At 44.1% G+C, this 15,857-nt stretch overlaps 1 protein-coding gene across 2 annotated transcripts; it reads left to right on the forward strand.

Annotated features, from left to right (window-relative positions):
- Positions 1-2,325: 2,325 nt before the first annotated feature.
- On the forward strand, positions 2,326-15,648 carry leng8 (leukocyte receptor cluster (LRC) member 8). Of its 2 annotated transcripts, none has more exons than XM_062539462.1 (15): positions 2,326-2,639; positions 3,863-4,001; positions 4,139-4,342; positions 5,223-5,300; positions 5,434-5,848; positions 6,080-6,254; positions 7,679-7,849; positions 8,021-8,248; positions 8,462-8,614; positions 8,732-9,026; positions 9,225-9,326; positions 9,426-9,494; positions 9,625-9,754; positions 9,984-10,191; positions 10,388-15,648. In XM_062539462.1, the coding sequence occupies exons 1-15, from the start codon at positions 2,599-2,601 to the stop codon at positions 10,548-10,550; spliced, it is 2,571 nt and encodes an 856-aa protein (XP_062395446.1). In that variant the 5' UTR covers positions 2,326-2,598; the 3' UTR covers positions 10,551-15,648. The 2 variants fall into 2 exon arrangements, with proteins under 2 accessions (XP_062395446.1, XP_062395447.1); XM_062539463.1 differs by having other exon boundaries at positions 4,139-4,333.
- The last annotated feature ends 209 nt before the right edge of the window (positions 15,649-15,857 follow it).

Genomic DNA, 15,857 nt, shown 5'->3' on the forward strand with positions numbered 1-15,857 from the left:
GACAGATTCAATGACAGAAGTGAAGCACTGGATCAACAGCTCACATGATAGACTATGTCTCTCAGCTGACACAGAATATAAGGATGGAGTATACTGTCAGTTCCCAGACTGGTAGAGAAATCGTCCGTGAAACTTGGACTCCACCGATGACACAGGTCTGTTGGATAATGGAACAAATTCTAGCAGAGCAAATTCAAATATGCTAACAGGTTCATCTTGGTCCGGGTTCACCCAGGTGCTGAGGAGTGTCGCTCAAATTATTACATATACAGTATATCCTGTTCCTGTAGTTCCCTGGGTGACCAGGATAATTGTTGTTTTTTTATGTGTTTTCTTTTTCACTTTTTAAAAAATGTAAGCTATTGCCCTTAAATGCTTTTATGTAGGCTACTATGCATTGCATGTTTTATATTTCTTTTTTTCATTCTTCAATTCTTTAAACTAAACTTTTATTTGACTATTGACCTTCTATGCTTTTATTGGCTATTGCTTGTTTGTGTTAAAGCACATTCATGACCTCTGTGTATGAAATGTGCTATATAAATAAAGTTGTCTATTTCACTAGACAATGCTCATAATACCAAAAATTATGATATGAGGATATTTGGCGGGGATATATTAGTCAAGATTTTTAGCCTCCTGCATATCCCTGCATAAGCGTTAGACATAAAGAGGGTGATAACACAAAAAAAGCTATGCTATCACTTATTTTTTAACTAGGGTATGTTTTCAAAAATCATTATGAGACGTATTCCCCTCAGATGATAACAACCAACCCCTCTGACTCATGAACTAAACTCTTGCACCCTTCACAGGTGTCTTAGGATGAAGTGACTGCATCATCCACTGACCTGTTGGCCTGGTGGCAAATCCATGGTGTCCTGTGATGCTCTTAACTGGGCCAACATTGGTCATTCAAGGATATCATGCCCACAGACATCAGAGCGACAGAGCTTAGCTATCTGAAGGGTTTCTTGAGGAGAGCTGATGTTTGAAATACTCTCACACATATTGCACGTCATTTCACATTGCCATCGGTTCTGATTTTGCTTTTTGATACGGCTTCCTCTTTTTGATTCCAAAATGCCAAAATGTTAAATTATTTAATACACACACTATATGGCCAAAAGTATTGGGTCACCTGCCTTGACCCCCATATGAACTTCAGTCCATCTTCAGGTCCATATGACGTCAGTCCACCCTTTGCTATAACAGCTTCAACTCTTCTGGGAAGGCTTTCGACAAGGTTTAGGAGTGTGTTTATGGGCATTTTTTTACCATTCTTTCAGAAGCGTATTTGTGAAGTCACACACACTTTAATTCATCCAAAAGGCGTTCTATTGGGTTGAGGTCAGGACTCCGTGCAGGCCGGTCAATCTCATCCACACAAAACTCTGTCATCCATCTCTGAATGGACCTTGCTTAGTGCACTGGTACACAGTCATGTTGGAACAGGAAGTGGCCATCCCCAAACTGTTCCCACAAAGGCAGCATGGAATTGTTCAAAATCTCTTGATTAATGCGGAAGCATTCAGCATTCCTTTCACTGGAACTAAGAGGCCAAGCCCAGCTCGGGGATGGCCCCTTCCTATTCCTGTACTTATTATATTCATGGGTTTCATCAGGTCCCTTTCCACAGGTGTATAGAATCAAGCACCTTGATTATCAATGCAGACTGCATGGTGCTTGATTAATACACCTGTGGAAAGGGACCTGATGAAACCCATGAATATATGTTCACTTTATGTACTTTCTTAGCACAACTCCCTCTTGTCATCTCTCATTTGTGTTTTGAATTGTTGGCTATAGGCTAAATGTTCAGGTCAAAACACTTTTATTTATATAGCCTAGCATATTTATTTATGGCTATATGTGCAACTCATTAATGTATCTACGTAAATTCATTACATTGTTTATTAACCTGACATTTCATGTAGTCCTAGTCCTATTTCTTGGCTCCCTCTCATGTTGCCTGTAGCCTAAATGTTACTGTAGTGTAGGCCTACAGATCATACGTGCATTAGCCTAGGTTCTAACTCATTACTAAACCTGTAAGAAATTATAACATGGGCCTATAGGCTTCCCAGCACCTATACATAGGTTATAACGAATGATGAAGCATCTCAAGTTTCAGATAGGCCTTTTTGATACTTTAAATATCTTACCAACAGGTCTTTTTTTGCTGTCTCGTGTAAAAACATTTAAGTTACAGCAAAAATGGTAAGCATGGTTGGAACCTGGAATCACCGATAGGAACGCCCACAGTCATCCTGGATACAGTGATCTAGAAACTCTTCGTCACGTTTAGCAACCGTCCATTTTGTTCATAGTGCCCTTTCTCGAAGCTGAAAGCTAGCTCTCTGTGTTTACGTCCAGAAAACGACCGAGGAGATGGCATTAATCAAACTGATACTGAGAAGATAATATATGTGAATTCGATATAACAGTACATTTCGATTACCTCGACGAATTCAACGATAAACTGTGTTTAGCGTAGTTTGTTTTCTCGTGATATTTCTAGGTTGTCAGGCTGAAAAAAAAATCGCAATTGCTAAGTTTAGCAGGCTAACGTTAGTTAGCTAACTTGCTAGTGGCGAAATGGCGGCGAATACAACGCAGTCCGCACCTCCAGCTAACTGGTATGACTCCTGTTTTTGTTTATACTTGATGGCATTTAGTTGTATTGGTGTAAAACGAGCCACTGTAACATCCAATCAATGTAGCATGTAATTGTGAAATGGCAGTTGATCGATAAAATGCCATTAAATTAGCTAGCAACATAGCGATAATGTTATTAGCTAACGTTAACGTAGCTAACAGTTAGCGTGCGTTCAAAGAGTTTGAAATGTTAATCGACAGTGTTGAACTCTAAATGGTTGGGGCTGCTAACTTAACGCTTATGTAACATTCATTTGACTATGTTGTTCTGGTTGAAGTGTGTATAGACCAATTGAGTCAACCAGGTTTCCTAGTCTAGTTATGAAAAAATGAGATAAGTTCAAGAAGACCGAACAGCAATTGCTGTTTGCTAAAGTTAGCTTGCTAAAGAATTTGTGCCTCAGAAATATCTTGTTTTGTGAGTGGCTAGTCGGTTAGCATTAGTAGTTGGGATTGTGTTACGTCGATGTTGACCTTATCTAGTGTACTTTACCTTCATAATTTATTATTTTCTTATTCACATTTACTGTACACAATGCAATAAAACATCTGAACCGGATAGCAATTCACCGCAAGATATGTGAAGTTGTTTAGAACCATGTCAATATTATAACGTTACCTTTGATTGACGTTAGGTCCACTACGTTTAATCTCTGTTTGGATCTGTTATCTGGATCTGGTCTGTTACGGGAGTGAGATGCAGTAATGATAGGTTACGTCTGATTTAATAGCTTATAGTTGGTGACTTTATATGAGCACTGTCACTGATAAATGTAACAAGCATATCCGACACAGATCTGACTTGATAGGCCACGCCACTGGCCTGTGTTAAATTCTTTGGCAGTATCGTGATGATAAAGACATTTCCAGTAAAGAGTTCATTCCAGCATATTCCAAAACATCCCATGGTTGCTAGTTAGGTCACCAAAATGCCATGAATACCTCACCAGTTTAGTTGGTACTAGATCTCAGTTAGGCCCACTTGAAATGTTTTAAAGACAATACACCCTGGCTGGAAACAAAAACAAAATTCTGTGAAATTAGCATAGTTTAACACCCAGCTCGCTTCACTAGCAAAGTTATTCTCCACCCTTGTCTAATGTTTGAGAAGCATTTGCTTGATCTTGCTTTATCAGTTAGTAAGAGGCCTGGGATTCCTTGGATGGCTAGATTTGTATAAACCTTGCTTCCTGCATCTGTTAAGGCCATTTGCGGGTGCCCCAGGCACAGATCCCCCTGTACATGAGAATCCAGAGTGGGAGAAGGCCAGACAGGCCCTTGCCTCCATCAGCAAGAGTCAGAACACAACTAAAACCTCCCAGGCTAACCCCACCAACACACAGGTGAGAAAATTGCTGCTTTTGTAATATTCTGTGTGATTCATATTGGTTTGTTTAATTGTCTCGTATAGTTCCTGTATTAAATTCGTGAATGTTAATTACAGGGCTGACTTTTGTGATATGTTTTGTGGGTGTTTTAGACCGGGCAGTATATGATGGGAGCTGATTCGGCTGGACTTCGACCACAACAACAACAACAACAGCAGCAGCAGCAGCAACAACAGTATTTCCAGTGGTACCAACAACAACAACAACAACAACAACAGCAACAACAGAACCAGCAGTATGGGTATGGTTCATATCCATACAACTACTACTACCATCCCGTTCCTCCGGTAAGTCCGGTAAGTGTGTGTGAAAAGTGTGATAAAATCAGATTATTGAAGGAAAAGTCCTGCAATTATTCACAGAGATTTCTGTTTCTTGAGGCCACCAAGTACTGTCCAAAAAACAAAAGGAATAGTTTTTAACTAGCTTGATTTTCTGCAGCCAACAGCTAGAGGAGCCAGGCAGCTACAGTGTCACACACTGGGGCCATGTTCATGTTCGTTTTTATATTTTATGTCCGGTGACCTGGACAAACAGATCTATGTGAAAAATCACCAGAAAAGACTGTGATTACACTCTGGTCACGATTGTCCACTGGAGTGCTTAGTTGTCAGTGCGAGTTGCGACACTTACCTACTTCAAAGTGTAGAGAGGCAATGGCCATGGACTGTACAGCCTCAAAGAAGTTAAAAAACATAAACTAGAAGACCAGCTCACAGTGTCATGAAAGGTTTGAGCAGTAGAGCTGCTTTGATTGAAAATAAATCTCTTCTTTGCCTTTTGCTGGATTATTTGCATGTCCCTGGTAGTTTCTCTGAACTCCCTGTGCTGCAAGTCACACTGGTAACTTTGTTAACTCTTCCAGCTGACTAGTAAAACGGCTGTTTAGGCTACACATATCAAGTGAAGCAACTCCCACTGGTAATTTAGTTTACTTCTCCAACTGCTATTATTATTGCTGATTTCCAAGGGGCTTGCCGGCACAAACATTTCATGTCTCCGTTAATTAATTACTAGGCTAATGTTAACTGTGAGTAGCGTAGTTGACAATCAGCTAACCAACCCAGTTGTGTTCTAAAATGAGCTTGTCAAGTCAGTACTCTGTACATTCAAAGAGCTGTATATAAAGAGTGTTAGACTGACTTTGTGTGAAATGGTTGTGCTTTCTTTCCTCAGTATGCTGCAGCCGGTTACCCTCAGGGTCAATATGGCGTTCCTGGGGCGTACCAGCCACCCAGCACCCCAACAGGACAGGTAACAGTCTTTGGCATCATTACCTTTTTTTTGGTTGTTATAGTGGATGATTTGAAAGTTCACATGCTCGCTGTATTAGTTTTTGTATATGTTTTTAACATTTCCTCCTCTTCTCTCCCATCTACTGGTCAAGCCTCCTGCTATGTCTATGATGGAAGACCAGTCCTCAAGTTACCCCTCCCAGCCTCCTCCCACCTCTGCCCCTCAGCCACCTCCTCAAAGCCCCACCGCTTCGGAGCAGCCCCCTCCCCCTCCACCCCCTCCCGTTCCCCCTCCTCCCAACTCCCAGTACCCTCCACCCCCCTCCCAGACCCCTTACAGTCCCAATGGAGCCATGCCGCCCTACCAAGGGAACTACAACCACAACCAGCCTCGCTATGGCCAGGGCTACCAGGGTCAGGGCTACCAGGCCTCCCAAGCCAACACACAGCAGCAGGGTCCCCAGTCAGGGCCATATGGTGGCGCAGGACGGGGCGAAGGAGCCAAGAAGCCCAACAATGTTAACAATGCCAACAAAGGAGGACAGCCAATGTGGCAGCGAATGAAACGTGAGTGCTACCGTCATGGTAAAGATAATATCTTGAATATAAGGAATTCTAAAATGCCAAGTATTCGGTGAGGTTTTTCCTGTGTGGTTTTATGGTAAACATAGCCTAGTCTTACTCTGATTGCTAGTTTGACCTTAGTTGGTGTGAAAAGAATGCACATACATGACTTGATTGCTGGGTTTCAGTCTCTCGTGTGCTGTGGCTGTAACATTCCCTCTTTGTCGTCTGCAGAGGCTCCTGGAGCGGTCGGAATGAAGTTCAACATTCCAAAACGCCCATATGTAATGACCAATCAGAACTTTCCAATAGGCGAGCAGGCCTCGGCAGTGGCTGCCGCCACTGCAACCACGGTGGCATCAGTCTCTACTGCGGTCACGGCCACAACAGCCGGAGGTGTCCAGAAAGGGTGGGTGAACATGGAAGCTTGTCTTGGCTGTAGTGAGATAGGGATTGGTGTTTTGGATTTCTTTCCACTTGAAGGGGTCAAGACAGGCAGAGACAGTTTATCAGGCCTATTATACCTCGTTTCGACCGCAGCGGTGCCGGTGCTGGTGCCGTGCCGGTGCCCAATCTCGAACTGGTTCTGCGTGTTTCGACCGAACAATGACAGGTGCTGGTGCCAAAAAGCCAGCACCGGCACGGCACCGTGAAATTGCTGGTCCCAGAGTTGGGGCCGTTACGTAATAAGGGTCGTGGCACCATGGCAACAGTAAATATACTGAACTGTCATTTAAAAATGAGCGTAGCACTCTAGAATCTTTGGTCATCACTATGGTATGACGTTAGCAAAAGCCGACGTTAAACTAAATTAGCCTACGTAAGCTAGCAGGCTAACGGTATAAAATAGTTTCACTGACAGCTAATATCTCAGACCAGACGTTATTAGTGGGTACAACAATGGTATAACCAGATAGTAAATCGTTTATTTTCAATCTACTTTAAACAAATCCAAGCTAAACAACGTCACACAAATGGCATTTCAACCGATTCAGCAGTCATTTACCGATATCGGCAGCCATGTTTTTTTTTTGTTTTCACAGCTGATTCAGACGTGCGTCGGCATAGTAACACTCCACTCTAGTAACATTCTGCTCCGTGCTGAACCCTATGGAAATGCGTGCCGGTGCTTTACCAGAACCAGCTCAACGTCAGCACCGGCACCAGCACCGGCACAGCCCTGGTCGAAAAGAGATATTAGAGTACAGTGACAGGAGCGGTGGTCAATATGGACAAATTTCATATTGCGATATTCTTTGTGATTTTGACTGATTATAAGTCGATATCCTTTTTACAAACATGTTTGTAAAAATCTGAGTTACTTTACACCTAACTATTTATGAATAGCATCATTACAATAATAATCAATAACCTCACCTGTGACTTTTTAACCAAATCAACCATTGCTTTGTCACTCTGACACATTTAGATTAATGTATGTTTTCGAGTGAGACCCAGTAATGTGACTGAAGTTGAAGAAGATGATAAAGAGATTAAAAATAATCGCATGTTTTTAGCAATTTGCAAAAATCATCATTTTTACATCATTGAAAGCAGGAAGTCCTTTTCATGGGTTTCATTGAAATCCGTATTTCTCCCAACTCAAGGCAAACTGAGGGAATGATGCACGACCATTCAAAAACATGACTGTATTTTTAAAAATACAAAGCTTAATGCTAATCGGTGAAGTGTCCCTTTAAGCAGATCCCCTTGCTTTGATGTTAAGTGACCAGTTGTATGTTATCTGGTCAATCTTCAGTTCAAGGGGTCTGTTCAGTCACATAGCAGTTAGAGCAGGTTCTGTAACAGCTCTTCTCTCCTCGCCCTCTGCAGGCCTCAGGACTGGCCCCAGGCCATGAAGGAGTACGTGCAGCGCTGCTTCACTGCCTGCGAGTCCGAGGACGACAAGGACCGCACCGAGAAAGTGCTGAAGGAAGTGCTGCAGGGCCGCCTGCAGGACGGCTCGGCCTACACCATCGACTGGACCAGAGAGCCGTTGCCCGAGTGAGTCCCGCCCCGCCCTCTGGCTCCACTCATTCACTGCTCTGCCACTTATTCACGTTATTTTGGTTCTTGTGGTGTTTTACTTTTGGGTTTTGAATCTGTGTATATGATTACGATGTTGTCTTTTCTCTTCAAAGCCTAAGTATTGGATTGTCTGTGTGTGTCTGGCAGGTTGAAGGCCAAGCAGTCCCGCTGGGAGGCGGTGGCCCCTCAGCGAAACCAGGACATGTCCTTGGGCAGAGGTGGAGCCACGCGAGGCCGTGGTGGCGGTGGCCGCCTGGGACACTACAGGAACGTGTTCACCCAGCGAAGCCCCTCGTCCAGCTCCTCACGCTCCTCCTCCCGATCGCCCTCCCCCTCACACAGCCGCCATCGCGACCGGGACCGTCGCCGACGCAGGTGAGACTGAGGAACAGAGAATCCCTAGCACAGCCAGTTGCAAAGCTTAAAGAAAGGCCTCTTCATGTCTGTGATTGTTTAAGTACAGGTCATTTGCACTCTCATGAGTACATTTTCAGTCAGTGTCAGATAAGCTAGTAATGAGAAGTTTCATGTGTTGTGAGGGGGCCACCGACACTCTCAGTGAATCTGGCATGCTTCCTCTCCCCTCAGTGACTCCGACTCCCAGTCCGACAGCAGCTTCTCCAGCGACCGGCCACAGATCTCCCGCCGGAACCAGAAAGGCGGACGAGGTCGCGGTAATGATCGGGATCGGGGCCGCGGTGGCGGAAGAGGAAGAGGAGGGAGAGCCAACAGAGGAAGGAGGTAAGAACAGCTGAAGCTATATACTGCAGCCATTTTGGATGTTTGTGTTACAGCTATAATGAAATCACATACTTTGTGTGGTATAAAAAGGTAATAGCACTGAGTCTCCCTTCCCAGGAACGCTGAGGACTCCGGCATGGGAATGGGTAAGAAGCGGAAAGGCGGCTCTGCTGGTCTGGATTTCCACGACCCCATGCGGGAGGCCAAGAAGCAGAGCCGTGCAGCGCGCTTCCACACCAAGCTGCGCACAGAGCCGCTGGTGCTGAACATCAACTCAATTGACCTGCCCAACGCCACCCAGGAGGGCCTCAGCTGGGAGGACTGCCCTATCGTGGGAACCTGCCAGGACATCACCAAAAACTACCTGCGCCTCACCTGTGCCCCAGACCCCTCCACCGTCAGACCGGTGTCGGTAAGTCTTCGAACACTTCATAGCCAACCTCAGTCTAGTTTATTAAGTTGTATATCATTGATTAGCCATAGACAACTATGATGTCTGTGAAACCGTATGTGTTTTGAATGAGATACAAGATATTTTATAAGATAATTTTTTTTTAAGATCAAGTATGTCATCCTTTCTTTGTAAAGATAATTTTGTTTTCCTTTGAAGGTTCTGAGGAAGTCTCTGACTGCAGTGAAAGCCCACTGGAAGAATAAACAGGATTATCAATACGCCTGCGAACAGATGAAGTCTATCCGGCAGGACCTCACAGTGAGTCCCTTGTTACACAAAGCCAGCATCCGTCTATTACAATCCCAAGTCCCATAATGCACCTCCTCATGTCTGACTCATTTTCCTGTCTTCCTGTAGGTCCAGGGTGTGAGGACGGACTTCACTGTAGAGGTCTACGAAACCCACGCTCGCATCGCCCTTGAGAAGGTAGGACTGACCAGACACCAACTCTGTCAGGCTAGAGAGCATCTAAGATTTAAACAGGCAGATGGAACACAGGGGCCCATGAGTCATTTTGAGGGGGAGACACTAATGTGTGTCTGTTTCTCGTCATCAGGGCGACCACGAGGAGTTCAACCAGTGCCAGACGCAGCTGAAGGCCCTCTACAAGGACTACCCCTCAGAGAATGTGGGAGAGTTCACAGCTTACCGCCTCATCTACTACATCTTTACCAAAAACTCTGGAGGTAATTTTGCCTTTTACTTTTGTGGGGGTTGTGCTTACAGTTGCTTGACAGGTTGATGGAACAGCTGTGCATTTCCCAGCAATCAGATTATTGGTGGAGTGTTTTGGTTTCCCCATTGTAGATAAACCTCACACAGTACTGCCCCGCTTGGCCAGAATAGAAAACAAAAACATTGACTCATAAATATTCAGCCTGGATTTGTGATGTGACTTGTGTGTTTGACCCTCAGACATGACGACTGAGCTGACGTACCTGACCCCTGCTCTACGAGAAGACATGTATGTGTCTCATGCTCTGGCGCTTCGTGCTGCCTGGGCCCTCGGAAACTACCACCGCTTCTTCCTGCTCTACCGGAAAGCCCCGCGCATGGGCCCTTACCTCATCGACAAGTTTTTAGAGAGAGAGAGGAAGCTGGCACTCCAGGCCATACTCAAAACGTGAGTGAAGCCAGGAGAATCCGATTCTCTCCTAAATGTGTGGTGTGGAAAACAGATTTAGGGCGTATTACAGAAACCTGCCCAACTAGATTAATATGACTATATTTGTGGTGTGTTTTGGCTCTTCACCCTTTGAGACTAAACTTGTCTTGTCTAATCTCGTCTTCTCTCTCTTTCCCCTCTGCCTCCTTTACAGATTCAGACCGTCAGCACCGGTGGAGTATGTGCAGTCTAGCCTGGCCTTTGATTCTTTAGACACATGCCAGGCCTTTCTGACAAGTCTCGGGGTGTCCTACCTGCCTTCTGACCCCACTAAGATAGACTGCAAAGCCAGTTCAGCCTGTCTGGCTGCTTCCTGATCTGAGGGGATCTTGGGGAGTGGGATCCTGGGTAGGAGGGAGGGAATGTGAGCGCTTTCCCAAGGAAAGATGGCAAAGCCTAGATAAGGGACCTAGTTCAGCACTGCCTAAGCCAGTAAGGGATGTAGTCTCTCTCACACACATACACTCTGAGAAATGGTTAGGCAGACTTCTCACTGTCGCTGATAGACTAGCTCTCACCAGCCAACACCTCAGATACATGCTCATCAGACACCTTCATTATTGCAGTCACAGCAGTGATTTGACACACCCATAGCGACCCATTCAGACTCCGACTGAATTGCATAGCATAGGCCCATGCGTTCAAGCACACTCAAGTTCTCCCCAACCTGCACGTGAGGTTAGCCTAGCACACAGGCAGCCAGAGGCAGGACAGTCTCAGGGTCTCCCAGGTGGCAGCCCTCCCTAGCAACACTATTGCTACGCTAACAGTGTTCTGTTCTCATGTCTTTTTCTTCCCCTTCAAGCCAGCAGCCTCAAAGCTCAAGAGAAGACAAAAGCCCTACACAGCCTAAAGAAAGCAAGCAAGCAAGCCCAAGAGAAGAGTTTCTGGTGAAAGGTCATATCCTGTTTCCTGTTGGCGATGTGATCCAACGTGCGCAGCCCAGCCCACAGAGACTCTTGTCCCACAGTGTTTCGCAGGGATGCCGGCCGCAGCAATTCCGTAGCCAGTGTGAAGAAGAAGATGGTGGTTTGTATGCCCTAACCTGCCCCCCACACCCCCTCTCAGAGATGTCTACAGTGTACCCAGCGCCATCTTATGGTGGGGTGTGGGGTGGTGTCGTCTCTTCTCACCCCTCCCTCCACTGTGCCCCCCCTCCCCCATGTCCTCTGCCTTGTGCTCTGTGAAGCTGTTTGTTGACTGAGAAAGCTAAGAGGCTTGGAGCTAGCCTTGAGTGCTAGTGGGCCATACCATACCTGGTGCAAGAGCCTCTACCCCACCCAGTCGTTCCACATGGAATAAGGCCCCTTTCTAACCAGGTGTCACAGCTTGAGAAAATTGGGTATCCATCACTTGCTTGTCCACCTCTCACTCCTCTATTTAAAGTGAGCTAGGTTAGCCAAGTCCCACAGCTGGTGCTAAGCATTGACTCTTGATTGTAGCTGTGGATGAAGTGTTAACGGAGATGTGTTTCCCACATACACATGCTCACACACATGCAGCCAGCCACCTACTTACATCTAGACCCCCAGCTGACGCCACAGTCAATTAGGAGCGCCCACCCTCGCCCTGCTGCAAGTCATCGCAGGCCACAGTCCTAGCAAGTGTGATCAGGCTTATCTCCACCCCTCGCGTTAAGATGGCAGCCCAGGTTTTCCACCCGTGTAGAAGACGGATGCCGATTGCCACCCTTTGCAGCTCTCCAGAGGCCGCCGGCCTCCTCGCCATGCCCCAGATGGCACCTGGCGTGGCACACCCCAGTGTGGCACCAGCTGTTGTCCACCACCAGGCCACTACCTGCTGCATTCGTGACGTCCAGCTCCAGGCGCAAGCTTGGAGGGTTTTGGGTTTGTATGTGTATGCCACTCCCACAACACCTCTCCATTTTCCAGATACGAGGCACGTATGTATGTATGTATGTCTGGTAAGAGAGAAAGGGACTTTACTGGCTGAGAGAAGAGGAGCAGATGACAACGCAGCAAGTATTCTGATGTGCTTGTGCTGTTTTTATGCTTATCTGAACATACTCAGAATTCCTAATCAAATGTTCAACTTTTTCAGAATTGAAATGTTGCCCACAAACAAAATGCAGTATTAACCATAGCAAATATATCTGAATTAAACTGTAATTAAATTTGGAACAATGTTTTCAAAATTAGACAATTAATTTGGTCATTTAGTAAAATTCATGAATTTAGTGTCCAATCCCAAAACTTAATTGGTGAGGTTTTTAGTCTGTTGAGGCTCACAGAAGATTGTGTAAGGACCAGTATTGTTATCCACCATTTTACATTTTGATCTTGTCAATTCCTCATGAAGTAAGGTTGTAGTGGTTTGTCCATTTGGTAATTTGAGATTATTTTGGTGAATACTTTAGACCCTTTGAACAGTATTTAAAGAATTTGGAAATGTTAATCTGCTGTAAAGAGTCTGTTGGTAAATTGCCACAGAATTCTGGCAGAACTTGAGTCTGTCCCCATTAATAGTTCACTTTTCACTCAGTGCCATCTTTCAGGACCAACAATGTAGTTGGCCACGTTGAGTCAGACTGTCGTAAAGCTCCCTCCACAGGTTCTAGAAGTGTAAATAGTGTACAGAATATTTTGTTTTTCTTTTTGTATTTTAATTTGTCCTTTATTTTTAGAGGGTAAGTGTATGAATGGAGCAGAATGATGTGACAATCTGTGCTTTGATGGGTCAGCCCTAAAGCAGCTCCTGTTGTGCTGGTGTAGACGGGTCATCTCAGACCTCATATTACATTTTTAGTAATGATGAGTAGAAACAACTGGAGCTGTTGGCGGTCTGAAGCGCCAATCACAGATTGTACTTGCTAGGGCTCCATGCAGCCTTTAGATGTCTCATGTCATGTGACCAGTCTCAGTGATAAAACGATAAAAGACTTTGACCCTGTCCTACATGGATACTGTTGACCAGAGATCAACCAGCAGCACTCCTAGTGAATAATGCCACCGATAGACTAACTTTTCTTTACAGGGATTGTAATAAAGTGATGATTATTTTTCTCAATAAACCAAATCTTTTTCTTGTCCTTTTGAAAAGCTAGCTTTGTTTAGTAGCATGTTTTCAATCCCTTCACTCCACACTCTGCCTCTATGCCACTGGGACATTTCAGTCCATGTCACACTGGTTATTCATCTATACCTAATCTTCCCCTTTTCCCTTCTCTAAGTTTTTCTCTTTTTTTTCTGTTGCCATATTTGCTTATTTACAACAAATTGTTGTTTTTTGTTGCTTCATTATTCACTCAAATTTTAGAAGCATAATATTTTTAAGTACATGGTTCCCCTTACTGGCAAGAGAAAGATTTGGTTTAATGCTACCAAACAAGCACCTGCTGTTGCTTCCTTGTCTTGATGCATTTGATAATAAGATGTGTTTGGTGGGTTTTTCCATCTGGATCCATTCATCTATGTAGACTGCAAATGGCACTGATCTACATAAAATATCACTCCTCGTTAAGTGAATGTGCATACCTGGCAAGGGTATACCATGTATGTAAGAGGCTTATGAACGATTTCTGCCCCTACCCACTGGAGTCAGTTTTGTTAGTAATGGAAATTGGTGGTAGCACTGATTTTTTTTTTTTTTTTTTTTTTCTGCTGTTCTGTTAGTAAGTCCTATCCATCATTAATGTAAAAATTTGCAGGAGTAGTTCTGATGTTATAGCTTTTATTTTTTTCATTTTACATTTAAAGAGTAAATGCACAGCTAAGAACGTAGTACTCTGTGTTCTAGATGTATGGCTTCTACCCTACTCTGTCTGCTCTCTCTCCCACCCATTTTCACTGATCTTTTACTTATTACAAGATTGTTCTCTGTCTCTGCAGTTTTGCATTTTCGGAGCAAAAGGAGGCTTCTGAAATAAAAAGGGGAGAACGCATCAAAGGAAAACTGGAGAAAGTTGTGGGCACTGGAAGACTTGCACCAACAGCTTAAGTCTCTAAGTCTCATGTGATCTTAAATGCCTCTGCACATGAAGATTGTGTTTTGGTGAATGTAAGCAGTGAGCCGTCTATGTCCTGTTTGATCTTGTTTCCAACTAAAACACTACATTCTCTTATCCAGTCCGTAACCATGACTGCCAGTTAACAACAAGCTACTGTTGTGTACCTGTAGATTCAAGACATTGAATTCAACTAAGAAAATGCTGTTAGTTATATATTTTCTCCCCAATGTTTGTTTTTATTTCAATCAGACGAAGTGTTTACTGTTTGTTCAGAAGTCTCTGCATCCATTGTTTTTCCCTCACCCCATCTGGTTGTGGTTTGCCATTGTTATTCCATTTGCTAATATAGTAAGTAGCTCAATTGAGATGGCAAATTAGAGGTTAAATTCACTATATTTGAAGGAGTTCATTTTTGTTTTGTTGTTTTTTTGTTTTGTTTATTTGTTTGTTTTTCCTCTGCGTAAAACTCTCACTATTTTGGTGGTGCATAATCGATCTGGACATACAGTACTCTACAGATGTTAAAAGTTAGTACCTGCTTCCTTTAGTCTTGATGATCGTTATCAACTACATCCAGTTGTTCAGGCTCTTTATTTTCTTTCGGCAGAATGTTATGATATAGCGTTTTATTTCCTTGTTTGTTGCTGTCTGTAATTGTGATCTGTGACATTAACTCCCTCAGTCCGCCTCCACTCCCCTTAGCTGACATGCTCCCAACTCCTCTGGAACGTAACCACTATCCCTGCCCTCTCTTTTACCTGTGTTATTTTCCCCCTAAACGAAAGGCTTACATTTGGTGCCCTTGTTTTTCCCTCTCATGCCATTATATCTACCACCACAGTGAAGTTAATCCATCTGCCATTAACTAACTGCACTCATTCTCCCTAAAGATCAAAGTGAAGCTGCTTCCAACCCCTTGTGTCACTAACCTCCGTTCTTTTACGACGCCCTCCCCCCCACCCCACTTTCTCTGTTTAGTCGTGTTCTGTTAGTGGTTTTGTCCAAGCATTTTAACCAGCATGCCTAGTCATGTGAATGTTCTCCACCCTCCTATCTTCTTTCTCCTGCTTTTTGTTACTTCCTCATTCTTTCTGTCTTGATGCTGTTTTGGGCCTGTGTGCAATCATCGTTCCTGTCCTCCTCTGCCCTCCCCCTTCTCTTTCCACTCTGTGGAGTATGTGTTGAGTAGTCTTTGCTGAACTGTATGTTGGTACTACTAGCACATTCTCTCAGTAGTAAGTATGGCATTTGTGCTGCTTTGTTGCCCTGTTTCTCTTGCAGCTGACTCCCTGGAACTTCTGAGGATGTTATTTCCCGTCCGTGGGAAACAACTCCTTGATCCTCCTCCTGATTTTTTTCATACTGTTGTTTTTTTTCTGTAAATATTAATATACTGTACATATGTACTTTCATTCTTCAAACAAGAAATAAAGGAAGTTTAGAAAATATTCAGTGTTATAGTAGTTGCTTAAAAAAAAGTTTTAATATCTCTGTTCTGACTGAGAAATCCAGTCACTGGATTAAGGAATGTGTGGGAAGGATAAAATTAGAAGGCTTGGTGGTTGATCTGTAAGGACTAATGAAAGGATGTTGGTAAAGTCCCATTTACCTCTTTGCACCAACAAGAAAGAGGTGAAATGTATGGGACCGTACTAAC

The sequence above is a fragment of the Sardina pilchardus genome, chromosome 6 (genome assembly GCF_963854185.1).
Source record: "Sardina pilchardus chromosome 6, fSarPil1.1, whole genome shotgun sequence".
In the NCBI taxonomy this organism is placed as follows: domain Eukaryota; kingdom Metazoa; phylum Chordata; class Actinopteri; order Clupeiformes; family Clupeidae; genus Sardina; species Sardina pilchardus.